This window comes from Varroa destructor, unplaced genomic scaffold, assembly GCF_002443255.2.
Source record: "Varroa destructor unplaced genomic scaffold, Vdes_3.0 BEIS01000007.1, whole genome shotgun sequence".
Lineage (NCBI taxonomy): Eukaryota > Metazoa > Arthropoda > Arachnida > Mesostigmata > Varroidae > Varroa > Varroa destructor.
Genome location: NW_019211460.1, coordinates 36,196,495 through 36,222,706, shown reverse-complemented (window position 1 = coordinate 36,222,706; position 26,212 = coordinate 36,196,495). Strand labels below are relative to the sequence as shown.

The following is a 26,212-nucleotide window of genomic DNA, read 5'->3' as shown; positions in this document are numbered from 1 at the left end:
GCGAAAAAAAGAAACATGTCTAATTAAACACAGCACAAAATTTATTCAGCTGTATTCCACCTTGCATAGGCAGCACACTGGACTACGCTAAGACTGTGTAGTTGATACATCGATTTATAATCGTTTGAGCGATCAGGTTCATGTTAGCAGTTTCTATTATTGAAAAAGTCGTCGCTAACGTTATTGGCAGCAATACAGGCTTCTAAGGGTACATCTTCGTCGGGCCTTTGCACGCGAATAACTAGCACACATTGATGCCCATAATCGAGCACGTAATCTGATCCCGCATACACAGGGGGTGCCATGCCTATTACGTGCTTGCCGTCTATATGCGGCCGAAGCCACTTGAAACTCGCCGGGTGACGACCAACTGCACAGTCAGGCAGTGGAACCCCGCAAGGCGCAGCCGAAAGGCAGTAGTACTTTTGACAGCCAAGGGGCAGCGCCGTAGACACCGATAGGACAAGGGCAATAAAAGTGGTGGTTGGAAGAAGCATAGTTAACAGGTGAATTTCACAGAACTTCGAACACGAATGCTATTACCTCAAACAGCTGCATGTAGGACGCCGATCACGTTTCAGCTAGAACAAACTGAATGAGAATAAATGTGGTATAAAGCTGGATGAACCATTACAGAGAGACAGATGGCTCATATCTTATACGAACCGCTTTTTTCAAGGGGCCGCTCGAGTACAGCGCCACGAAAGGGCACAAGGCTCTTAAGGCCTGAGAACAGTGAGCGTGTTCCGTAAAGAGGATTTTCTTGAGATGCTTTATCCCCCCTTTATGCCGCTGTACTTCGTAAAATCGTAGAACTGTCCAGCCGCGTCCAACGAGATTCACCTCAACCGACAAATATACCTCAATAAGCATTACACAGCTATACTTTTTCAGTTATGATTTACTCTTTCCAGAACCAACATCCATTAACCTGTCGCTAATTATAGACTAAAAAACATGCTTCTCCGAGCGGGTTCTTTCAATAGATGTCCTTCTTGTCTTGTTATCGAGATTTATATAGACTAACATATGTGAATCCATAGAGTGGACGACTAGACCACAAAAGGCAGTGCATGACTTTTAGGTTTGATAATTTTCAACTAACCTGATCTCTTTTTGGGGTGGGTTATCACTCCACGGAATTGAAAGTTAAACATTAGCATATTAGCATACATAGAATAATGACCCTTTTCAATGTTTCTGACTTGAAAGAGGCAACTGCTAACGAGAAGTTGCTGCGTTTTACAATTCGTCTGCAATTTACTCCTTTAATGTGTCTAGTAGAGCAAGCGGAGTCTGCGTTCCTATTTAACATATTCAGTAGCTATCTATTACTAATAGAATTAGAAGATTTTTAAAAAATATAAACTGAGAAGTAATAATAATAATAGCATTAATGTGAACAACAGTGACACTGTAAGCGCAAAGTGAGACGGATGAATTTATTTAAATAGGCTATTTAATGTTAGACAATACAACTTACAGGTTGAGAGTGAGACAGATTATTTAAAAACCCGTAAGTAGGATTATTGCCAACAAAGCTTTTGACTGTGCGGGAGAACGTGATTTTTTTTTAACTTCAAAGGAAGGTTTTAGGTTATAGGTAGTTCGTAATTTTGGCTTTGGCGCAGCAATCGGCAACGAAAATCAGGAGAGTGAATAACGTACGAGAACGTAAAGGATAGATTAAGTGTCCGCGAGTTAACGCAGTAACACTTGGGGTGGACTACCTGATAAGCTAAGAGGCAGAGGCATAGTTCATGAAACTAGGAGATACCGGAAAGAGCAGGGAGTGCGCTACAGAAAAAGGTAAGCAGACAATCGTTTTTCGAACCTCTGAATTGTGTTATTTCGCATCTATGGCTCGCTCTGACAGTACTTTGCAGTAGAGAATATGAGGCACAAATAGATTCATAAACCACGATTGGTACATTAGTGGTAGCCTAAGGATATGGTTTGCCAAGCGGAATTTCAGTGCAAAAGAAGACCAGTCAGGAAGATACTATCGCTCAACTAAAGCGGATAGTTGCCAAAAATTAGAATAAAAATTATAAAAAGAGGAGAAAGTGGGTTCTTAATAAGAATGGCTATTGCCCTAAAAATACTATATAATAGTTAAGAGGCAACGGGCGTCAAGTATAGTGGAGATATGAGTTAGCCAGGGCTAGGTAACAGACGACATAGAGCTTTTCAACTTTTTTATCGGTATTATGGTATCATCAGTGGGAGGTTTGGATGGGGTTATTTTGATTTTCTCTTTCCTTGTATATCATTCAGTTCATTGATGCGATAAGTTTCGTCAGAATCTATATGCGTTTTGAGCTTACGGAGATAAACTTACAGTACCTTCTTGCAAACCTGACCATTCTTAATATAAGCGGGAAGGATCAGGTTAGCAGTCACCCTGTATAGAGTAGTTTTCCCTAGAAAATAGAGTCAGGTGTTATCCTGTGTCCTGGAGTCAGGTGTGTGTGACCTAAGGAGTTATCGAAAAAAATCTTGCAAAAAAACAGTAGTTCAAAAGTAGTCCTTGAATCACTCAATCTACAATTTTTTGTACTACTTTTATTTCTACTTACCGTAAATTTGTTTTTTACTGTTTATCTTACGGATATCGTTTAATCGATACTGATCTGTCAGCGGCCCTTCTTTACCTTCATTATTGGGATGTTGAAGCAACCGGCAATAAATTTCTCTGTCAAATAAGTAACTTTACATGCTACAAACTCCTTGAGACAAATGGTTCTAAAGAATTTCGGGTAGAACACTAAAGCTCTTTCCGGTACCTACTTAAAACAGTGCGATACTGAGCTAATTTATTTTGATAAAAATTTCGCACATAATAATTATAACAGTAAATAGGCATAGTCAATTTTTGTCGACTTTTATTGCATCTTACGAAACGGAAAATATAAGCCCTGTAGCAACATTTACTCACTTTTCAAAATACAGCCCAATCTTTATTCAAACGAGGGCACACTTTAAGATCATATATTTATTTACTATATAACAAACTACTATTTGGCGTATGTAGGACTTATTATACAACTGTAAGTCATATGTATATTCCATTCACAGTGTATGTTGTATATATACGTGTGTGTGACAAACTTAATAATTTAGCGTTCACCTTGAGAAACAAAGAAGAGCTTGCTGGTTATCAACTAAGAATTTTTGGAACTGGTATAATCTCTTAAAAGGTTAGTCAATTTGCTTTCCAATAAAGGCTTCAACAAAAATGATTAAAGTGTATTCTTAATCTCCTCATCATAGAAACAGAACGTTCTGCTAAAGGATTATTTAGCGGCAATTTTACACAAAATACTTTTATGCGAAATCCAGTGAGATAAACTAAACTGAAGTCTAACCAAGTGATACCCAGCTGAATTACTCGTTTTAGAAAGATTAATTTATTCTTGGCATTCCTCTTCGGCTCCGAACTCAGCCATAACAAGCTGTTGAAGTATTTTAATTTTCGTAAGCGATTTTACTTTCGCCCCGAGACGTTTTAATGAGGGAACCAATGATAAAGCAAATAACTCATCTTCATCAGAAGTTTTCTGCTTTTTAGGTTCAGGTTCCTCGTCAGCAAATTCTGAAATGTAATAGTCAGAAAGCTTAGAGCCGTTGGCGTTACGTGTGCTTTTGTTACTAGTGGTACTACGCTAAAGTTAATTAAATTAGGTCTCTTTCTTTGCCAAACTATTACAGCCTGATAACAGGATAGCTTTTGTTGACACTCGATTCTAATAGCCCTATCGAATAAGCGAACTACTATTTTTTTTAACGGATCCTTAAAAGTAAGAATATGGAGAATCAACATGTCCAAAGCAATTGCTAATTTTCGCGCTAAAGAGGGGCATGAAGCTTTCCGTATCCTAAACTTTAGAAGTAGGCATTATTATTGCAAATACTGTCGATTCCGCACTCTTGTATTCTGCGATGTCACTTACCTCTTACTGATCGATTGAGGCCGTGAACGCTTAGGTTCAAAGCTTGACCATCGATACCTGTATCATTGCACTCAAAAGCCTTACTGACACTGCGACCCCGATCACGTACATCATCTGGCGTCCTCGCTGTGATGGTGGCAGGTTTTGTCTCGCTCTCATCTCTTTCCATCGACCGAGCAGCGAATTTGTCAGACCTATTGCTGTCGTTCAACAATGATTTGCCACTTTCTTCATGAATTGACTGCGTACTACTTTCACACGAAACTAAAGCCATAGAGCTCGTAGCGTTTACCAGTGCGCCGGGACTAATCGGTCGTACCACTGCAACAGCCACTAGTCAGAAAACGGCAAAAAAGTTCTAATTGATGAATTGCGTAGGATGGTTTGAAGAAACGTCGATAGTTCTTTTCAGTTAATTTTAAATTTCTTTTAATACCTATACGAAAGCTGAAAACCTAACATACAAAACCTAACACCTTAGCACCGATGTCTAGAATGTCAATCGATGACCATTGACTAGGCGCAACGTTCCCGTCATCGTGCAGTGTCAATGCGTTGGCTTATCAAAATTAGAAATACTTGATAATCTAAGTTCGAATCCGAATATTGACACACTTCTAGGAACCAGCCCCTTGAATTAATATTTAAGATTCGTTGGAAAGCTGTGGAGACCTCTTAGATGATAACACAGATTTCCCTTAATCTTGTAGAGAAAATTTCGAACATTGTGTATTCTGCTATATGCACTGTTGCTTAGTGTAAGAATATCAACTTGGAAAGATTACAAAAAGCTGCAGAAGCACTGCCAGTTATTTAAAGAAGATCAATTGGTTGACAGGTTTAGCGAGAAGGGCTGACACCTCTTAAAGTTAAAACTCCTTTAACACGCAATCTGTACGTTACATGCATACATTTTGGCATGATTACATTATCCATGTTTAGCAATATGTCGAGAAAGTCATAGCGTGCGCTGGTCAAACGTGCATTTCCAAAATAGGTATCTATTTGATGCTTAAAGATATTTCTATAATATTCAGCTTCATCAGCTCGAATATTATTCTACTTGTACCCGTAACATAGTACATTTAAGGTATACTTTTACTGCACTAGAATTTCAGGTTCACTGTTCAGGTATAACTCGCTTGGAAATACCATTCCAAAAATATTAACAAAAAAAAAATTCTGAAATGTGCATCATATAGCGACCTCAAATGAATCTATGTGGTTCAATAAGATGCTATAAATGCTTTGTAAGTGGAGCAAGTGAAAATGCAAATAAAAACGTAGAAATCAGATGGCGTATCTTATTATATTACTGCGTCAACAATGTCTAAAATATATGCCATACCCTGTGGACTCGGTGGACCATAGTGATGTGAGAGGTTTGGTGAAGAAAGATCTCTTGCAAGGGCCAAAGGTATCGACTCTTGTGAGGACGACGGGCTGGGGGTTTCAAGGCGTGTCTGGGCCTGCCGAAAAACTGCCTCAATGAAAGCCTGAAAAAAGTCGTATATGTATAGTAGTAGTCGTAAGGTCGTAGCTCTCCATGAAAGTTACCTCTTTGTCGTAACCGTCTTAAACAAACAGCTTGGTCTACTTTCATTGTGCCTAATTTTGTCTAGGACAAAATATCTGATTTCTATTCATTATTGTTGAAATACGACGATATTATCCGCTCAGAGTGAACTAGCGCAGAGTATTCTTAAAACTGATCTAGATGATGATATAAATGTCTGTTGGTACAACTCAGAAGCTAGTCCAGATATTTGCTGTCAACATTGATCAGGCTTTTCCTTGATGCTCTTGTTTTTCCATATTCTGGTGATATGATCGGCGTAATAAGCTGTTAGCTTCATTTCTAAATACCTCATAAATCAAAATAGCTTTTGCAGATACTTTCTTTTTGATATAATGATAATACTCAAACAAAGCGCGATATCAAAACACGTCAAAAAAGGACCCTAATGTCGAATGGATTGAGAATGCGCATGACACACACCGGTGTGACGAAATTTTATTATACTTAAACTGGATAACTGTATGCATACCTGATGAGAGGGGAAGTGATGTTCCTCATTAGACTGAGTGGAATTAAGTGATGAGGAAGTATTATTGTCTTCGCCAGATGAGTTGAGCACTGCCGGAGGTGGCAGTGAAACCCGACGTGAAGTTGTCGAGCTGCTTGAAGTGGACGAGGAGCTCAAATATGTTCTGTAGAAATAGGTCCTATGTTAGAATAAGTCAGTTCATATACATAAAAGCGCCTGCCGTATTTGGATTCAGCCACCTAGTAGTCACTGGACTTCTGATAACAAAAATACGAGTGAGTTAAGGCAAGGGGTATTTACAAAGGGCTCTAAAAACCGTTCTAATCTAAAGCTGCTGGTTTTGAAACCGTATTCAGGTGACGGGTACTATCATTTTGTCCCGAAAGACCTGAGATACGAAGTATAACCTATTCGTGATGTAGTTACTAAAAAAATGTTTTATTTTATAGAATTGAACTTTAATTTTTGTTTTGTTACTTGTAAACATCCATTTTCAAAGAATACATTGCGTATGCAGTGTGTAGTAAGTAACATAACAACAGAGATATTTTTCAGTTTTTTTCTAAAATCTAGCTTCACATGTTTTTAATTACATAACTGTTTATGTAATCACAGTCATTTCATATTGCATATATGCAAGTAGATTTGTGTGCATATATATAGTATGGGGCAAAAACAGGCTAACAACCTTGGATCAGTTTCAGCTCTCTATTCTTCAAACCCGGGACACATTTTGCTGCTAAATATAGACTTGCGCCTTCTCCAGTAGTAAATTTACTTTTTCTTCTGCCTATAAAATAAATACACTTTGAAAAGTGTGACTATTCTTAGTGGTTCGACTTAACTAGATAACTCTACGACGGAAAATATTTGTCTGCGAAAGCTAATCTTCATGTGTAAAAATTGAAAAATCACTCAAAGGCAACGCTGCCGAGCTGAGTATGTACGTTTATTATGAAGTGAATGTAATTGAAATCTATACTTGAAAAGTTGCGAGAAGCGACACAACTGTAGCTGTCTGCAGTTAAAAAGGATTGGTGTGATGCTTTGCTAAAGCAATGGCCGCTTTCAGCAATCAAGCTTCCTTACTTGCTTCCACGTGTGGGAAAAGTATATCCAGTGACCACAGAGACTTGATCCTAGAGATCAATGGTCGAACCAAATTGTCTGGCTAGGTGGAGAAGTAGGCAAGGGAGGATAGCCATACCATTATGGTTTCGAATACAAATCTCTGGTATAGGATGTAACGATTTCTTGCGTACTGGCTGCCACCGCATTATTCATAGTATCCCCATTATAGAACACACGAAATTCGGGATTATTACAATCTCAATGATTAGTCCATGCTTTCTGCAGTTGCAATACAAATCACGGGACCAATCATTGTAGTAAGAGATTCGCAATCCTCAATAAATAGCCCAAATGGAATAAGCACTTGGCCTATGCAATTTGTATCTATGTTAATAATCAAAGAGCTTGAATGCGCTTCGACCATGCTAAATATATTAATACACTTATCCAAGTTAGTTGCAGAAGACAATGCTCAAAAAATGCGTACGTTTTTTTTTACAGTTATATCAATATGGTACAACCTTGGTGAACGTCCACAGTTTCGGTAAAACATTAGCGCCTCGTAGTATGGCCATCTTACTGCTGCGGCTGCTGCAGTTTCCGAAGACCCAGTAAGCTTCTCGTTGTTTTCTAAAACACGTGTCTCGCGGATAAAACGATCGCGAAGGGTTTTCCATAGCTTCTGGCATTCCTCAACTATCGACAGCAAATGGAAGGGATACAAGTGTCTGTAATTTAGCACTCAAGGACGACTTAAAGAATTGTAATTTAGGTATTCATGTTTGTACTAACGATTTTCGAACACTATGCGTTTCTAAACGAACCTTTTAATCACCCAACTATTGAATATACCACGGCTGAAGCAAGATACTCACCAGTCGCAATCTTAGTCTCTGCCTGCACTTGATGCCAATAGTGCCTTTTGAGATCAACGTCTCGGTAGTCGGTACGTTTCGAGTTGTACAATACGGGGAACTTCCTGACCGCTTCAATGAGTTTCATGATCGTTTCATGTTGAGCACGGTTAACGATTTTCACCTTGTCCATGCTTTGAAAAGGCTGGCTTGGAGGTGGCGAGCGCACTGAATAGTCTTCAGCCATAGGTCTCAGATTGGCGATGGAGATCACTTTGCACTTTGTGCACCTGTTATCTGAAATTTATTATGGCGGACGTAGTCAATGACGGTGAACGGTAACTCAACGGCTATCGCTTTGCGTCCAAGCATAGGGAAATCTACACGAGGTTAGGTTTAGCTGGGCCAATAGTCGAACTAATAATTAGCTGTTGCGCAAACAGCTTGAGAAGGATTGGAGTGACTCTTAGCTGATGCCGAAATGAAATCGCTAAAAGTGCTTCAAAAATGGTACCAGCAATCTAGCCATGGTGCGACGCAGCTTCAGAATAAAACGAGCCTTCTCTGGCGGTCACTTCTAAGTATCTAGAGTAACCTCGCTGCAGTAACAACTTGTTCAAGTATCCCATGAAACTCTAACATCGTGCCTTAGCAACGCGACAAATCTGAAAAGGCATAAAGTTAAAATGGCGGACGAATAACCTACCTTAAGTGAATGGTTCTGCCAAAAATAATGCCTTTTTCAGTACCAAAACTTTCGCGCGCACTGAAATTTTGAATTATTGCACAATAGATAAGGCAAAACTACACTGCTACGTGCGGCCGATCCGGGTTTCACCGGAACCACCGGCAAATTTGCCAAAAATCTGTGTCAAGATCTGTGGAATCAAGAATTTGAGTCGGGGCTTTAACGCCGTTCACCTCCTGGCAGCGACTGCGGAGTACCAACCTGATTGCTCTAAGATCTGGCGACCGCCGACCTTCTCTCCACAAGCCTAGTTGCAGCGGCAAATCGACTGGTCTGGGGGTTGCCGTTGTCGGTGCTGATGCTCCAACGTTCTGTGACATCGCTCTCTAGAAGAAGTGTACAATGGATGGCGCTCGAAAGAGCAGCTGTGCTTGGTTCCCTTGCTGAGCGAGAGCTCTCTGTGCAGAACTGAAATGGCGCTGAACAATCGGCGGGAGGCGGCTTCGAACCCAAGAACCAGGTAGCGCGCTCTTTTCGAGCCGGACTCCGTTGGCCTGTTGTTTGCTACTGCTGTCGGTGGTTCGCTTCAGTTTGTGTCGCTTTTGGTTATCACGGTGCACCCCTCGATCAATGCCTCTTTTTCGCCCCGGCAGTGGCGACACGATAAACAAGGCTACTTGCTGTACTACTAAGAAATTTGTTTGTTCATAGGGTGAGGCGAACAATTTGACGCTAAATCATTTTCGCTAGAATATACCTAGTTTAGATATTTCTTGCCAAATGTTCTATCTGGCATGATATATATATATATATATATATATATATATATAGCACAAGAGTCAAGCTTATCGATCTCAGCCAATCACGAGTATGATTATATCTAAACAAAACTAGTGGTAATTTCGTTAGTTGGTATCTTCCGGCAATATAGTGTTAGAAACGACTTGTAAGTGATTTTATATATCAATTATAAAATGACTGTTCTAAGCCAGAAAACTAACTACAGGAAAGTGGCACGACCACCCTACAGCTGTAGTGGCAAGAAACGTGTTTTTGTTACGTAGAAATAGTTTCAACTATATGTAATGAAATTTTAATTAGGTTAGTTGAATTCTGCATGATGCCGATGGCCGTGTTTAATTAAGATGCTATTAAGTTTTTCTGCCTTGCAAGTCGCAAGCAGCTCACATGAATGATAGGCAACATGCAACACCCTCAACAAAAAAGTGTTGAAAATTTGAGATCGCTTCACCGGGGAGCTTGCTGGGTAGCTTGGCGCTAAAGTGGCTCCGCCTTGCGACGGCATGTGCTCCAATGCGAGCGGCAACCGATCAGCGCCTGGGGTTTCAACCAACGGCGATACACGTCGCTGGTAGCTGTCAGACGTTTAAGGTTGGAGTCATATGTGCTTAGGTCTCAATGACATTTATCTTAAACACCGATTTCATTACGGCCCGATTAGACTTGGGTTTACCACTTTACGCTGCCTTGGTCTTCAGATGCAATTCGTTGGATGCGTTAAGATGTCTGAAGGGATTGCAGAAAGGCTAAAGCCTGACATCTCTAGCACGGTGACGACTTTATAAGTCTATACATATATACGTATATAAATCAGTTTATATCAGAGGTGAGCAACATATAATGTCGCTACAGGTACATGTAACACAGTTTTGTGGCTCGCAGATAACACATGACATTCGTTACGGACATAAATAGTTAACATAATGCTTATCACCAGCGTTATTTAGTCTGCAACGATAGTACGTAAGAGACACTATTTCTTTGTTTTATCTTGAGAAAACAGAACCCTACATACAGCTTCACAAAACCTTTGTGGCGACCTTATGTCATAAAAACAGTTCAACAGTTAGTAACAAAAATTTATCAAACATATCGCTAGAAAGCAAAATGCTCGAAAGCTTAAACTATTTTTTGTTGAAAATTGACTACTACTGAAATATATGGCGACCGACCTCTAGCTAATTCGATTATATACGCCCACATCTTTGGTAGAGTTAATCAAGCCATCTGGGTAACACTTGATATTTACATAGATATATTGCACACATAACTAAAACACAAATGTATATTTATATACGGGAAACATATTATGTATATATCACAATGTGGTATAGCGTTGTTTCTATGTGTTGTGTATATGATAAACATAGACTGATGTATAGTAATCTAACGACATAGTGTTTAGTTTTTACAAAGTATTCACGTGTGTCCATATTAACGTACTATAATATATATATATATATATATATATATATATTATAGTACGAGTGGCAACCTAACTGTGAGACCGACGGGCAGGCAATCTGCGTAGGCGGCGGTCAAAAAAGAGTGGTGTTTGCGGTATAATTGTACGCATATTGTGACGTATAAACGCGTTTTGCCTGTCCGACCTACGCTATGAGCAGAAAGTAGCTGCGCTTTGTTTGCCCAACTGGTTGTCGTGATTTTTCCTAAAATTACACTTTGTGCGTCTTTGTGCGAATTTCGTGGTTGCTTTTTACGTTCGTTCTAAAAAAACTAGTGTCACTTCTGCGCAATATGATAAGGCTATTTGAGGAAGATTTAGGTCGCTGAACTATGCGCAAAGCGTTTTAAACCAACCTTATGAAGACCTGCTTGTAGGGATAGCTTGCGCACAATAACGGATAAAGTCCTTACGTAGATGTTCGTTGAATATTATGTATAGTGGTTCTGCCAGTTCCAAATTAGTATTAATCAAGTAAAACCAAAATCTTGTCTGAGCACAACTTAATCCATTGCTCCAATTGAAATGCATGCTTCTCTTGGTGCTTCTTAAAAGCGTCTGAGACTGAGAACATCCCTAAGCGATAGGTCCAAGTGTCTAGAATTGTATTCTAGAAAAATTACAACAAAATGATTATACATAGTTCATGTTCAATTTAAAATCCCTATCAGTGCACCAGGATGAGATCTTTTTTTAATATAAAAGTTTTTCTTGACAGTATACAGAATGGATTTCTGGACTACGATTACTTGCTTATTATACGGTTAGTCCAAATTATTATTATTATAAAGCATTAAATCTAACTTGGATTCGAAGAAAGGTATCTCTGTCAAAGTAGTAAACGGGGAAAAAATGATAGAAAGCCATGGGAACTTCTTGTTTCAGTATTTTCTAGATATTTCATAGATGAAATATACCTCGTGTGTTTGAAAATATTTGTCTAGCACATTTATTCAACTACTCTATTTTGTCGATCTACTTTAGTTGTTTTGTGGCACATAACGCCTTGTTACAGAGCAATTTTCTTTAGGAACACTTTCTATGCAAGAATTTCGTATTTTTGACGCTAATTGTCCTATCATCCTAGAGAGATAAATCCTTTGAGTTGTTGTTTTTTTACGTCCTTTCCAAATGTACATTCAAATTCTGCTTGCCGAAAACACTATCAAGTGTGCTTAACCATATTTCAGTCGGACATGTCGAAGTTTAGCCAGGGTGCCTTAAATTATAGCTGCCTTTTTTCTTTCACGAATTGATACCAGGTAGTTCACGAGAAAGGCGAATAATTCACAGCATTACTACAGTACAATCCAACAGCCTCAGTGCGACATCTTCTTCAACAACTTGGCTAGTGGAAGAGCCATCTAGAACGCATCTTCAAGCAGGAGTTGCGTCTTCACCTTTACAGGGTGAAATGAATTCAGTATTTAAAAGTCAAAGGTAATAAGGAGCGTGCTATCTTTGATAGCATCATTTTTACTTATGAAACTGATTTGCAGCTACATCAGCATGTGAATCAACAAAATTGGCGCATTTTTTTTGACTAACAAATTCCAAAATGATCTTACTCACAAGAGGTCATTGTGCAGTACGTTTTGGGCTCACTGGGCTTTTTTTCTTTGAGCATAACTGTGGAACGGCAGAAACAGTTAGTGGCGAGCGCTATCGTAAGGTGTTGCAAACCTTCTGGTGCAATCAATACAACGACATTCGATGCAAGCAATCTGCCTCATGAAAATGAGGAAGTTCACCATGTCGCGGGGGAAACGGTAACAATCTGCTTGTAAACATGTTCTTGTGGCGGCTGATTTCAGTACGCGGCAGCCCCATCGAGTCTTCTCGTTGGTCGTGTAATTTAGTTCTCACTATTTTTTTTTTCTGTGTGCGCAAATATGAAATCCAGAGTGTATCAAACAGCGTCGAAGACGATCGACGACCTGGCGCAGCGTTTTTGTAAAGTTACTAGTGAAAACGGTACCGAATTATCGGGAGCCGTAGATTAAATTTACTCATGCAGGCTATTCCTGGGAGGACATTGACAAATGTCGCTTCCCATTGCTAGTGCAAATTAATCTTCCTGAATTAAGCTAAAGAAGAATAGGTACGCGCACAGAAATCGGTTTCTGTTTTCTATGTTGGAACCTGTATTATAGGAAAACTTATTTTTACATAAGTATTCTGGAGGGGTCTGATGGAAGACCAAGAGCCCAATGATGAGGAGTAGAAAAAATTGAGTGTAAATAAACAAAAAACAAGATATACAGTTTTTTTTTGCGAAAAATATAGCCTTTATCAGTGTCGCTAAAAAAGATATTCTATGGAAAAGCGAAGCTATCTAAATGATTTGCGCACTTGGCCGTCTAAAAGCTCGACGGAAATTCAACACTATTTCATGGCATTCCATATTAGTCATAATGGCCATTTTTAGCTCTCTAGTAATGAATTGCTCTATATGAACATGTCTTATGGCGATTTCTTATGAATTTTCATAATATTCACTATATACGGACATATCAGCTAGTCGAGAAAAGCGATCTTTTTTCCCTTTTTATTTTTTACTTACTTTTTTTACTTAAGCGGCGATGCGTCGAAGAACTGTCATGTTAAAAAAATACGCCTATGACCAACCTTCCGTAGCTTCTCACCAGCTAAAATGTTCATATAGTTGGCATTGCGCTTCTATTCTCAAATATGAGATAAGAGATTATTTTTTGTATCCTAAGGATAGACTGTTTTCCACTTGAATACTCTCAAGAAGCCTTTCTGGGTTTTAGTGCTGAACCAGAAGAGCTTTTTGAGAGTCTTCAAACATAGACAACGGCAGTCCGGCCAAATATATACGTTCTTAGTTATGTTCCTTGCTCAGAACATGTTATATAAGTGTACGCTAACGTTGCGTTTGCCCCCCCCGGCCGAACACAGAAAAAAAGCCAAAAAGCTTCAAACTACGAGTCCTATGATATAAATCAGATGAAGTTCTCAGCTTCTCAGCAATCGTGGACAACGACAGCAGGATAGCACCTGTTGACCTGTCGATCCCGAGTATGCGCATTGCATACGCCTGAATATATTTGGCACTGATACGAATGTTGCCTTTTTTTCTATCTTTTGTGTCTAGCCGTTTTTTGATAGACGGCACAGACCGTCCGATATCTTGTCTATGGCGGCAGTATACTCCGACCTGATTTCTTGCTGATAATAGCTGCGCATACTATCTCTAGCGAACGCGAAGCATTTTTTTCCATCTGCGCTAGACTTAGTTCTACATTATAGTGTTACCTTCTTCTTTTTCCCTAGTTCATTTCACGTCTAATAGGCAAATCGGTACATTGTTATCCCTGTGAAGCGCTACGTGACCTCGGAGGAAGCATGAGTTAATTTATAGCATCATGTCAGTGAGTGAGAACTTATTAGTCCAGACAACTCCTCCAATTGATCCTCGTTTATAAGGGCACACTTTATCGCATACGATACGCGTTATACGAATTTAATTTATGCTTTCGAATCAATATCTGATTACGTTCTTTAGCATAAACACTGCGTAGATACAATATCCGTCTTAGGTCGGTGAAATGAACTAACATCAGCCATGTAGCCTCTAAATTTCTTGTTAGCATTACGTGATGAAAACGTTTCCATTTTTTTGCAGGAGATTTGGTTAATTAGGAAGGCAGGATATTATAACGCTCAAGTGTTATTAAATGTATATATATACATTGATATATATGTCAAATAAGTCTGTCGATCGCGTGCTAGCCACAAATAATTCAATAATATAGATAGAATTGCTACATGTATCTATTACAAGTACGTCGTACCGTTGCAAGTCAGATATGCCGTTATTCAAAAAGATATGTCAGGCTACGAAGCTCAAATTTGCGGCATTTTAGGTTTTTACCTTTTTCGATTTTGGCATCGTGGGAGTGCCAGAACAACAGTGACAGTTGTTATTATTACAGCGTGTTAAGACAGTCACTGGACTCTGTAGCATTCAAATTCCGAAGCTGCGTTTCTTTTTCATCAGTTTATAGCAGGTTGAAGAATGTCTAAAAATATGGCGCAAGCTAATTTCATTATCGAACATGTCGAACAAATTGCGCTAACCAGCATATTTTTTAAGTTTGGTTTTTTTATATACGGCACCGGTTGCGCGTTCTCTTAACGATAGCATTTTCAGACAAGCTCTGTCCTTAACAGCTGATTAAGCGTGGTGCTAGCTTGGAGACGCCGAAGTCGTATCTAGCGAAGTGGTACATCAATTCTTAAAACTAAACCCAATGATTTTTTCCAGAATTTGGAACACATTAGGAAGAAAAAACCTTTTCGACAGCGGAGAACCTGGCCATCACAAGGCAATAAACTGCTTCGGTAATTGCTACGGCGATCGCAAGACCGATGTTACGCATTGTGTAATTAAATGTTCTTCGTAAGATTAAAAACTGGTGACTTGAACATAGTACGAGGAAACAGTTGATCTCGCTCCGTTCGCGCAGTCCACATCAGTAGAACACACCACACGAGTCAGAAGGAAAGTGTCTGTTATACCGCAAAAAAATACTAACCCATAGACGCTAGTAAATACTTCATATTCATTCATATTTCCATAGTATATTAAGTTATTAAAATCGTATAGTCTCGTACAATCATTTTAGTAAGTAATAAGAATGTTACTTTATAGTCTTCATACGCATACTGTGGGAATGTATGTGTCACCTAATAGCTGCGTACGTAACGCTTGAAGTAAGATTGGCGAATCCACTAAAGATCTGTTCGTCACTAACTCAGTTTTGTGAACAGGGTCTCTTTCAAGGAAAATTTTCACAGTGGAAAATCTGTGTGCAAGTCTGTTGATGTGCATCTCTCGTCAAGTGGGTGAAAGAGAGTGGGCTAAGCTAAGCAAGGGTGTGGGTGCCAACAGAATTTCCTAGCACGCAACCTAGTCTAGTTGGCAGGCCATGACCTGAGATTCGGATCGTTGAAAACCTGGCAAGGTGAAAAGGATGCCTCCAGTAAAAGAAGCCACTATACTTACACGTCATTTGTGCGTATCATGTAATTTTATTAAACATTAAAGATTTGCGGAATGAGGATATTCTCAATTTAGAACCACTTTTATTGCAACATTGCTCGAGCGTTCAAGGACGACTGCCACAAAAAAGATTTAGATGTTTACTTATAGCAGATATATCGATAACCGATTTTTTTCTCTTTTTATGACATTTAGATTTTTGTGGGAAATTATTTAAGTTATTGTCCTACTAGAACTATGCCTTTTAGGACTGACGTTTTTACCTCATTAGCCACCAAATCAAAATGCAGAATGTGTTTTTAATTTGTATTAGTATAAGAAAACTTGTTGGTGTTCTCTTCCGTAGCCTCATGAGGTATTAGATACTAATTTTTAGAAATGGCTTACTTGGAAAGACGCTATAGAAAATGCTCAATGGACTGCACGTTTGACAGATGCAAGCTACAACGTAAATTTCTAACAATAAGCCATTGAACATGACTTCTGTGTCGAAGAAAGGTCGTCCAAGTACAAAGTATTTGAATGTTTACAGTGAAATTCTCTTTATTTAATTGAAGAACACTTATGAAGAGTGTACGGCACTTACTGATCATAACGAGCCGAAACTGATTTCTTCTCCCGGCCAACTTTTCAAACCAGCAATGCGGTTCATTATATATTTTCGAAGCGTTTAAAATCGCATATCACGGGAAGAAGATCACATAACGGGAAACGCGAAAAATGGTGGAATTGCAACACTCATAATTACTCTAATTCGTTTTTTGTTCATTGTTGAACGAACATAATATTATTAGATAATATTATCTAAGATACATTATATTTAGATATTATTTCAAGACAAATTTCGCATATTTCCACTGGAGCTTCAGTGAACTTTTTGCCTAAAAGAAGTTGTAGAGCAAGGTTCCGTCACAATCTAAAAACCCTGAATTTTTAGTCATTTACACGAGTGATTACTGCGAAGGTTATTTCTTCCTTTGCGAAATTATGGTTCACGATACCTTTACTCTCTAACCTTCAAAGCATTTGAAGATATATTTCGTTATTAGATGCTGACACTGGTTTGAGCTTGATTCAATTCCGTTCAATGATATGAATCGAAATACATACATATTTGATCTGTAAATAATTCATCCTTTACCATTTCTTTTGCAAATGTGTTCTTTTTTCAGTCTAGTTGCCATACTTGAAAATAACAAAGCAGGTTCAGTAACGCTGAAGTTCGTTTAAGTTCACCTTAAAGGTCGATCCTGAAAAATGGTGTCGATTTCGATTCGAAGTTCATGTTCAGCCTTTTTGGGCTAGATCTATTTGGTGGTGCAGTCAAGGACTTAGTCGAACTTAGTGAACAATTATTTCTAACATAGATCATTTAGAAGAGTCTAATTTTATTGAAATGTATGATGAAAATGTTTTTTTCAATTAGTACGGAAATCTGCTGGTAGGATTTTTTTTATTGGTTTCAATACCCGACTTGGATATTAGTTTCAACCTTATCTTTTAGTAATATCTTTTTTTATTATGCAATGAAGGGTGAATGCAATATTACTCTGAGATGATGATAAGATGACTGTGAGATGATGATAATGTTTGATAATAATGATTGATAATAGATTTGAATTTTATTTCAAACACTATCCTGTATTGATGGCAATCAGCTCATACATCAACTCAAGATACCCTTATTTTTCAGTATCTTTCTAAACTGCATAACATTTATATTCTTCATTTGGTTTGCTATAGATTACACCACTATTATTCTGCGTTACGTCTATATTTAAGCCTGTGTAAGACCTTACTTGGGCCTGTTCAAGGAAGTCAAGATTCTCCGATCGAGATTCATGCCATACCTGAATAACATACTTCAGCATTTGGATGCCATCGCGGCGCTTTACTGAGGAGAAAAGACAACATCTTTTACTCAGTGTACGCTGCTATGATATATATACTCTGCGTCGCCGTTTACGATTTTGTCCTATCTTTCCACTAGATAGTGTTTGCCGTCTTGCAGGCTTCACTCGAACCTCTCCAACCATGTTTTGAGTTGTTAATCCGTGCCAAAGGTAAGCCCACGAAGATGTTGCTCAGTGAACGGAAAAAAGTGAAAATCCGCCAGAAAGTAAGGTAAGAAGAACATCGATAGTGTAACAAAGCTCTTTTTCGAAATCCAAACGGGCGACTTTGACGATGTTTGTCCTGTACAGCACCTAGCTGCTAGGGAGCAGGATGATTTAACCTCATTTGTCAGCTCTTTTCTCTTGAATAGTCTAGTTGGCTAGAGGCTAGCTGGGCCAAAGAACGCACCGGGTTGCTGTCTGATTCATAAGAAGCAACTCTCAATGGATTAAATCCTAAAGTTCCATTCAAAAGCAAAGCGTATCCTTTTTCGGGATCTAATCGGCTAGATATGAGCCTTGGCGTCTCTTCTGGAGCGCTCCATTTCGATTCCAGGTTCATGTTAACATTCAGGCGCCATTTCTAATCACCAATGACGGATGATTCTGAGCCAAAATCAGTTACTATAACCGCATAATATTTGATAGTGGAATAGAGAGATGCACTGCTAAACCGCAAGAGAATACATCAAGTGTTCAAGCTGCAAGTTTCACTATAAACTCAAGGTATTTGAAGTGGCTAATGACAGCCGTCCAATACAGCTCATTTTTCGGACGATTCTTGAGATTTGTCGGCCTTGATTACTTTGTTTTTGACAAACGCTCTCAAATATTCGTTATCAAGGGCACACGGTTGGCTTGAACGGCGGCGTTCTCCAAACACCGGATACTGTCTTCGAACTTGCCAAAGCACCTCTGAGCAATCTTTTTAGACATAGCATCACTCACCATCGCAGCGAACTGTTGTAGCCGCGTTTTGGCCTCGAATTTTACAGAATATTGAAAATGCATCTTTTTTTTTTTTACGTGAAACAACTGTGTTTGTGGGGTGTTTTTGAGTTAAAACTGCATTTGCAAGACAATACCACTATAGCATGCTGAGGGGAGCCTGTTAAGGGAACTTTTTTTTACATAAGCTCAGCAGCTTGAAGTTTTCCAGTTCAGTTGATCAAGTCTACATTACATTTATTTATAAATCATCTGAGATATGCTTCTACACGATTTGTTCTTAAACGGACTACCAGTGCACTAAGCAAATATTTGAATGAATTTTAAAAAGGTCAAAGCCGTCTTTATACAATAAAATAAGAAAAGCTAATTAATGATTTTAAGTCTCAGAGGAGTCGCGTTTATCATCTGAAAAGTTCATGCCTTTATAAATCAACTAAAAATTAACTATCAGTACAGAGTATTTGATACAAGCTAACAATTAAGTTTAAGGACATTTTTGTATCCGTGTCCATGCAAGGGTGGTGGACCGAATATAATCTTTGCATATATGATTTTCCAGCTAAAGTCTTAAATGTGCATTCATCACGTAATAATATAAATATCTAGTGGAAAATAGGGCTGATATCACCTTTGAATTTAATTTACAGCAGGATATTAATGGGTTGTGTCAAAACTCGCCCTCAAAAATATGGATAATCTAAAGGCCTTCCAGGTGTTTGCAGCACTGCAGGCCTCATTACCGTTTTTACTGTCAGTGGCTTTGGTACAATAAAATAGAAGAACACGCTCGAAATCTGCCAAGTTTAAACACTGGCGGCCGTTCTTTATGCTAGTAGAATTGAGGCGTTTTACCGTATTTTGAAACGTTAAGGGTTGCTAGTATAAAGCAAAGCATTTTGTCGAGCCTAGCACAACAAGCGGCTCAAAATGAAGCTCAGGTTCTAGAAGAACTGGGTTTCTAAGTATATGTTATAGCACAAAAAATTAAACAGCTTCAAAGGTGTCTTCCTTCTTTCGATAGCATCCCACCATAAGTTTAGAAAAGTTTATATAATTGTTATCGGAATTGTTGTATCTTATATTCGGTCGTTTTTGCCATAATAATAACATACTCGGATGATCTCGAACACAGAATAGTTACAGTCATATGCAAAAGAGGTTTACGGTATGAAGTTGAGCGTATAAATTTCATAAAACTCTTAGTCGATCATATATCTAATTATTAAAAATAATTTTAGCTCTAGTTAATTTCTAGATAATATTTTTGCCGCTTTTAGCGTCACAGCCTTGCATAAAGAGCCCGCATATGGACAGATTAAGTTATAGTCAATTGTACACTGTACAATTCCATTGTACACATAGTCATGGGAAGTTCAGGACTTTTGTCGAGCCAGAACAAGGAGGTACCCGAGGTCCGACGTGCTAAAGCGGGAGACAACTAGATCTCCCGCGACATCTTCATGCAGGCGCAAAGTGCATCGGCAAGACGATATACGTCTGACTTCTTCTTTGGGACAGTTCCCTAGAAGAAATTCTCACTGCTCCATACTAAAATTTGTCAGTTCTATATAACATTACTCACTTTGTTTTGTACAAAGAATTTTTTGAAAAGAAGAAAATTTAAGGTCGTCAGAAGTAGAACCGTCCAGTGTACCAGATAGAGATATGCGAAGAACTTTCGCAGCTCATTTAGGAGAATATGACGAAGTTATTAGTTGAATCGGTGGCACGTCGCCGGGAAGAGGCAACTACAGAGCCAACTGCTGCAAGCCTTCGGGTCACGTTCCGTCCAATTAACTAGTAAAAATATACAGTATTTGTAACATAAGATCCTTGGAATAAAGTCCACATAAAAGAGAAAGATTAGGTAATGTAAGTATTATAGAAATAGTGGAACCCTAATCTTACAGGGCTAATAATTGCAGCTTTTAGGAATAATAAGGCTTTAAATATGACATGGGTTGATAAATGAAAAAAAATACTAGATTACAGAGAATGACGGTTTATAAATTTAAGACGAGCACAGGTAACTATTTTCAGCTCGGAAGACTCAGCTTTCTATCCGTGCGAGGGGTCACCTGCTTACGGATTGCGTGTTGTCTTCATTTTCAAGGTTATATCATTGACGGAAGAAATCTCTATAATCTCTAGCCTCAATGATTGCTGCTATAGTATGAAAAATAAAAACTTTTTGAACGAAAAAAAAATAATAAAAACGTTTTGAACTGTGAAATTCTAAATCATTGTCTTCATAGATAAGAAATAAAAAATAAACCAAACTAAACGTATAAAAGCAATCAACTCTTGTTGGGAAAGGCAATCAAAAAAGAAGAAAACTTAAAGAAAAAAAAAGTTTGCATGAGTTGCCGCACCACTAGCCGTTTTGTATGCCATGTAATAAGGAACTTCCATAAAGTGGGTTGAAATAAATTATTTTCAATTAAATTAGGTTTGGTTAGGTTATGTTTGGGCTTAGGCTCCTTTTTTAAATTTTTTAATTATTTATTTATTTATTTATTTTTTTTAGGTTAAGGATTAGATTAAATTAGGTTAAGGGTTAAATTAGGTTAAATACTGATACTGCTGCAGTGCCGAATGGCGACCGCATGAGACTCTGCACCTGCAACAGCATTCAGGGGGCATTGCTGAGGCTACAACGTGAAACCCACTTAGCGGCAGGTCGACAGAAAAAACGCCTGTCGCCTGATCGACCAACACTATATATGTGACCCACCAGCTGGTTAGGGCATAAAAATACAAGGCATAGAAAATATGACAAAAATAAATGCCGGTACTGCAGTGCCACTGGCAGGCGAGGCTCGGGCGGGGCTCCCATCCCGAGCCGGAACGATGCACACGAGAAACATGAACAAGTGAGGAACCGAGAAACGAAAGAAAAAGAGTTTTTTTGGAAGTTTTCCCTGACGGAACGGATTCGAACCAGAGCAAAACAGGCGACCGATCAAGCTGGTACAGGGAAATAGATTGGATCAATTCCAATGGGCTACCCAGGTGAACCTCGAAAGCAGCTATGGAAGATCGAAGTACAAAATGAGGAAAAGACACTTGAGATGAACGTAGAACGGAGGGGCAACCCCGATAAAAGCGAAAGATTCGCATATTCAAAGGAAAGGACGATGGAAGAAGTAGTCTCACCAAATAACATGGGTGAGATAAACTCATCGGACAAAAGGCGAAAAGAAACCAAAGAGAAAGCGCTGCTAGAATCAAAAAGCGTAGATGAGACCATTGAAGCGGTGACAAAATTCTCTGGACTCTTTGATACCCTGTGCAAGAAACACAAGGTTACACCATGTGACATTAAGGCCAACGTCAGGCACCTAGTTAGGGCGGCCAAAACCCTGGTCAGGACAGACGGATTGAGGAAAAAAGCTGACTCGAGCGCCGAGAAAGGATTAAAGAACAAAGTGCTATGACGCCAGAGGCACAGGAGCCCAGAGAGGGATGGAAAACGCCGAAACGTGCAAAATGATTGAACGTGAAAAACAAAAAGGAGTCCTCTGCAGCAGATATAATAAAGTAGTCGAAAAAGAATGCCTACAAGAAATTCAGGATGCGAAGATGGAAGACACAAAAACAAACACAGCAAAAACGAACGAGGTTTTTAGACTCGTGGCAAAGGAAAGGTGGTCCCAAAAGGCTTTTAAATATCTAACAATAACAAACAAAAAAGTCTCCTGGCTGTCAGAAATACAAGGGCGATAGTTATCGAGATGGATCTCGGCAAAGATCAAAAGCTGCTGGAACACCTAAATGCTCAATTCCATGGGGCAACAAAGGCAGCAAAACTGACAGCCGGTCGTGTTGCAGTACTCACGAGTAACAGTGCCTTCTGCCTTGTCACAGGGAGGCGGATGGGGATAAGACACCAAAGGCCACGGCCAGAAAAATGATAAGAGCTATGATTAACAAAGAAGAGACAGAAGAGGATCTGAAAAAAAAATGATAAAAAATGTCGTCAAAGCCATAACGGGAGAAAAAGGACAAGAAACACCTGCAATCCAAGTGACCGATCAAGCAAATAATGAGGTCATTAGGAAACTGCTCGAAGTGTGCGGCAAACATCTCGGGTCTGAAATAGAGCTCCGCACAAAAACGGAGAACGAACAACCTCAAGGCACGAAAAGACCCGGAAACCCGACAGAAAGAGAAAAACAATACAAAAGGACCTCAACAATGAGGGTAACGGTGGGGGATAATAGATCTTACAAGGAGCCGGATTACGTATGAAGCTAGGGCATACAAAAATCGACGGAAAAATCGGGATCTCACAAGGCGCAGGGGGAGGAGTACAGCTGAGGGTACAGGGATCTACAACAGAAAAAGTCCAGTAAATCGCAAGCGTTATCAAAGACGAAGAAGGCATGGAACTAAATGCGAATGTGAAGCTAAATCTACGTGCTATAGCAATATGAGATGTGGACCCTCTGGCAATGGGAAGCAGAATAGCGAATGACATTAAAAACGTATTGAGATTACCAGGAAAAATCAAGATACCTTGGCATAACACTGGACACCGCGATAAATGGAGGGGAACACATTAAATATGTAGCTGCAAAAGCGGGAACACCAGCTCTCAACTTGTCCCGCATTTTGCCTAGAGTACGGGGAGCTTCTGAGGGCCGCTGGAGACGACTAGCTTCTGTAGTGGAGACTACAGCGCTATACGCCGTCCCAGTGTGGGTAGATACGACGCTGAGAACAAAAGCCAACCGCGACGTATTTTTGGCCTCTCAAAAAATAGTTGCAATACGTGTAACAAGAACGTTCAGAACCATGTCAACTGAAGCTCTTCTGGTACTGGCTGAAATGGTCCCATGGGATCTGCTTGCCAGCGAAGGAGCGGACTATCGTTTGAGAAACGAAAATAACGACAATAACATGGCCCGCGAGGCCACGATGGACAAATGGCAACGACAGTCGAAACTCCCAAGACCAATAGTAGGGAAAAGTTTCCGTGTAGCTGGAACCGATATCTAATTCCAGATATCAAGGAATGGACTCGCGGCACCCATGGAGAACTTACGTACCATTCCTGCCTAGCCCGCCGGGCCATGTTTTAGACCTATATGGTAATAATCGGCAAAGTGCAAATGGACAACTGCGTTCTCTGCGTGTCGGGCATGAAGGACGGAGTAGAACATACTCTTCTTCACTACCAAGCACTTAAAGCGGTCAGAGATAAACAAGCACACAGAGAAATAGCAACAAAGGGCAGTAGTAAGGAGATGGTGGATATGACGACAAAAGACAGGACGAACTGGGCCAAAGTTACGGCTTTCTTTGACGATATTATGAAAAGAAAAGAACAATTAGAAAGGATGAGACGTAAGAGAAGAGTGGAAGGGCAGACACGAAACAATCATGGGCCCAACGCACAACACCTGGAATTAACAGAAGTACAGGGAGTACGATCCCCCTCGAGACCTAGAGTTTCTGGTCAAGAGGAAAGCCAGAATGGAGGATGGACTGGAACGGCCCAAAGGGAAGGATGATGAAATGACCGTTCCTGCAAGTCATGGTTTCGAAGTAATATCAAACATATCCCGAACCATGACCCAAGCTGATAAAGGGGTCCAGGGTTTAGTGGGTGAGAGTCCCACAGTGCTGGAAAAAACACAATTCAGTGATGTCCGGTCTGCATAATGCATTTGCCCTTAACCTCCAAAAAAAAAAAGGTTAGGTTAGGTGTTTTGTTAGGTTAGGTTAGTGTTTTGTGTTTAATAGGAGTACAACTTAATTATTATTATGTGGGTGCTCAGAGAAGGTGAAAAGCCTGTGTGGTTGTACTGTTCTGTTGAACCGAACCACTGGAGAGTCTAGTTGTTTGAGAGTACAACTTAAAAATGGTGGTAAATTTCATCAAAGCCTAAATAGATGGGACTAATAGCGAACAAGTATCATGAGGGAAAGTTGAAAAGAACTCTGACGAGAGTTCAATAGTACGTGAAACCATAGTAAGTAAAACAGATAACTGTGCTGTAAAGTGGTGTGCGTATCAACAGGGTAGTTGGTTATGTGGTGCCTTGAGCGTAAGTTATCCATTCAACCGATTGCTCTTGATTAGCCCTGCCAGAGACTCTGTGCACTAGTGCACACTCATTCGTTGAGAAACTATGCCGCTGCGGCATCGATATGGGACAGCTCGTACGTAGTGCGATGTTCTGTGTTGGGCATCACCTAGCCGGTGTAGTTTAGCTGTGGGACAGCTACGGCCTGCGTTTACTAAATGTATCTGCTGTATCTGCGATTTGGTTTATTCCTTGTTGCCGTGAGCATGTTACTCTAGGTAAGCAGTCCGCCATCAATGGTTAGCATTTTGACCCGTCTTGAAACACGGACCAAGGAGTTCAAATGGCACGCGAGTCATTGGGTCTTAACACCCGAAGGCGAAGTGAAATGCAAAGGTATTGTTTTTTGTGGTTGTACCATGATTAAGCGATGAGCTACTTATGCTTTCCGGCATTTGTAGACTCCAAGCGTTATGTTTGAGACCCGAAAGATGGTGACCTATGCCCTAGTCAAGATGAAGCCAGAGGAAACTCTGGTGGATGCCTGAAGTTATTGTGACGTGCAAATCGGTAATCAGATCTGGGTATAGGGGCGAAAGACTAATCGAACCATCTAGTAGCTGGTTCCTTCCGAAGTTTCCCTCAGGATAGCTAGCGTACATGTTTAGTTTCATCCCGTAAAGCGAATGATTAGAGGTATTGGGGCGTATATAGCCTCAACCTATTCTCAAACTTTTAATGGGTGTGAGTGTCATTTCTCGATTGAAAAACACTGCTAAATAAGTATGCTTAGTGGGCCATTTTTGGTAAGCAGAACTGGCGCTGTGGGTTGAACCAATTGTTGGGTTAAAGTGCTAAAAGCTGAAATGCGTATGAGATCTATAAAGGGTGTTAGTTGCTGAAGACAGCAGGACGGTGGCCATGGAAGTTGGAATCTGCTAAGGAGTGTGTAAGAACTCACCTGCCAAAGCAACTAGTCCCAAAAATGGATGGCGCTATAGCATTGTACTTATACTCAACCTCTGACGTGTGACGCACCGGAGCGCTCAGAGAGTAGGAAGGTAATGTGATAGCATCAAAGGATGTTGCTGTGAAGCAATCTGGAGCTGTCACATGTGCAGATCTTGGTGGTAGTAGCAAGTACTCAATTGAAAACCTTGAGCACTGAAGTTGGGGATGGGTTCCAGGTGAACAGTAGTTGATCCTGGGTCAGTCGGTCCTAAGCTTATGATGAAACATGTGTTGAATGTGTATAATAATGTGTTATCACTATAAGCGAAAGGGAATCAGGCTAATATTCCTGAACCTGCACACTGGGAGCGTTACTTAGGTAGCAACCGTGGCAACACAATTACGCTCAAAAACACCTAGGGATAGGCTAGGAAGAGTTGTCTTTTCTTTTTGAGTTACTGGTACCCATGGAAC

At 39.8% G+C, this 26,212-nt stretch overlaps 2 protein-coding genes and 1 pseudogene across 6 annotated transcripts; 2 read left to right on the top strand and 1 right to left on the bottom strand.

The window, feature by feature from the left end:
* Window positions 1-1,612: 1,612 nt before the first annotated feature.
* Window positions 1,613-17,059, top strand: LOC147754653 (uncharacterized). 2 transcript variants are annotated; one of them, XM_086974493.1, is made up of 3 exons: window positions 1,627-1,809; window positions 12,143-12,320; window positions 15,172-17,059. In XM_086974493.1, the coding sequence occupies exons 1-3, from the start codon at window positions 1,761-1,763 to the stop codon at window positions 15,308-15,310; spliced, it is 366 nt and encodes a 121-aa protein (XP_086830619.1). In that variant the 5' UTR covers window positions 1,627-1,760; the 3' UTR covers window positions 15,311-17,059. The 2 variants fall into 2 exon arrangements, 1 of the variants encoding a protein (XP_086830619.1); XR_015316691.1 differs by lacking the exon at window positions 12,143-12,320 and having other exon boundaries at window positions 1,613-1,809.
* Window positions 2,869-8,999, bottom strand: LOC111254348 (uncharacterized). Of its 4 annotated transcripts, none has more exons than XM_086974490.1 (7): window positions 8,876-8,999; window positions 7,948-8,223; window positions 7,594-7,768; window positions 6,002-6,164; window positions 5,302-5,449; window positions 3,954-4,286; window positions 2,869-3,595 (listed from the first exon to the last, which is right to left on the bottom strand). In XM_086974490.1, the coding sequence occupies exons 2-7, from the start codon at window positions 8,171-8,173 to the stop codon at window positions 3,411-3,413; spliced, it is 1,230 nt and encodes a 409-aa protein (XP_086830616.1). In that variant the 5' UTR covers window positions 8,174-8,223; window positions 8,876-8,999; the 3' UTR covers window positions 2,869-3,410. The 4 variants fall into 4 exon arrangements, with proteins under 4 accessions (XP_086830616.1, XP_086830613.1, XP_086830617.1 ...); XM_086974487.1 differs by lacking the exon at window positions 8,876-8,999 and adding an exon at window positions 8,633-8,862; XM_086974491.1 differs by lacking the exon at window positions 8,876-8,999 and adding an exon at window positions 8,633-8,862 and having other exon boundaries at window positions 3,954-4,274.
* An 8,057-nt stretch (window positions 17,060-25,116) lies between the features above and the next one.
* LOC147754652 (large subunit ribosomal RNA) lies at window positions 25,117-25,916 on the top strand (annotated as a pseudogene; the record flags this gene model as incomplete).
* Window positions 25,917-26,212: the final 296 nt, after the last annotated feature.

Coding starts and splice junctions, on each gene's coding strand:
- LOC111254348 (XM_086974490.1), bottom strand. CDS start 8,173: ATGGCTGAAGACTATTCAGTGCGCTCGCCACCTCCAAGCCAGCCTTTT. Junction 6,165..7,593: donor AACTGTGGACGTTCACCAAG/GTTGTACCATAT, acceptor CTATTTCTACAG/AACATATTTGAGCTCCTCGT. Junction 5,450..6,001: donor ATCACTTCCCCTCTCATCAG/GTATGCATACAG, acceptor GACTTTTTTCAG/GCTTTCATTGAGGCAGTTTT.
- LOC147754653 (XM_086974493.1), top strand. CDS start 1,761: ATGAAACTAGGAGATACCGGAAAGAGCAGGGAGTGCGCTACAGAAAAA. Junction 1,810..12,142: donor GGAGTGCGCTACAGAAAAAG/GTAAGCAGACAA, acceptor AATTGATACCAG/GTAGTTCACGAGAAAGGCGA. Junction 12,321..15,171: donor TCAGTATTTAAAAGTCAAAG/GTAATAAGGAGC, acceptor GATTTTTTCCAG/AATTTGGAACACATTAGGAA.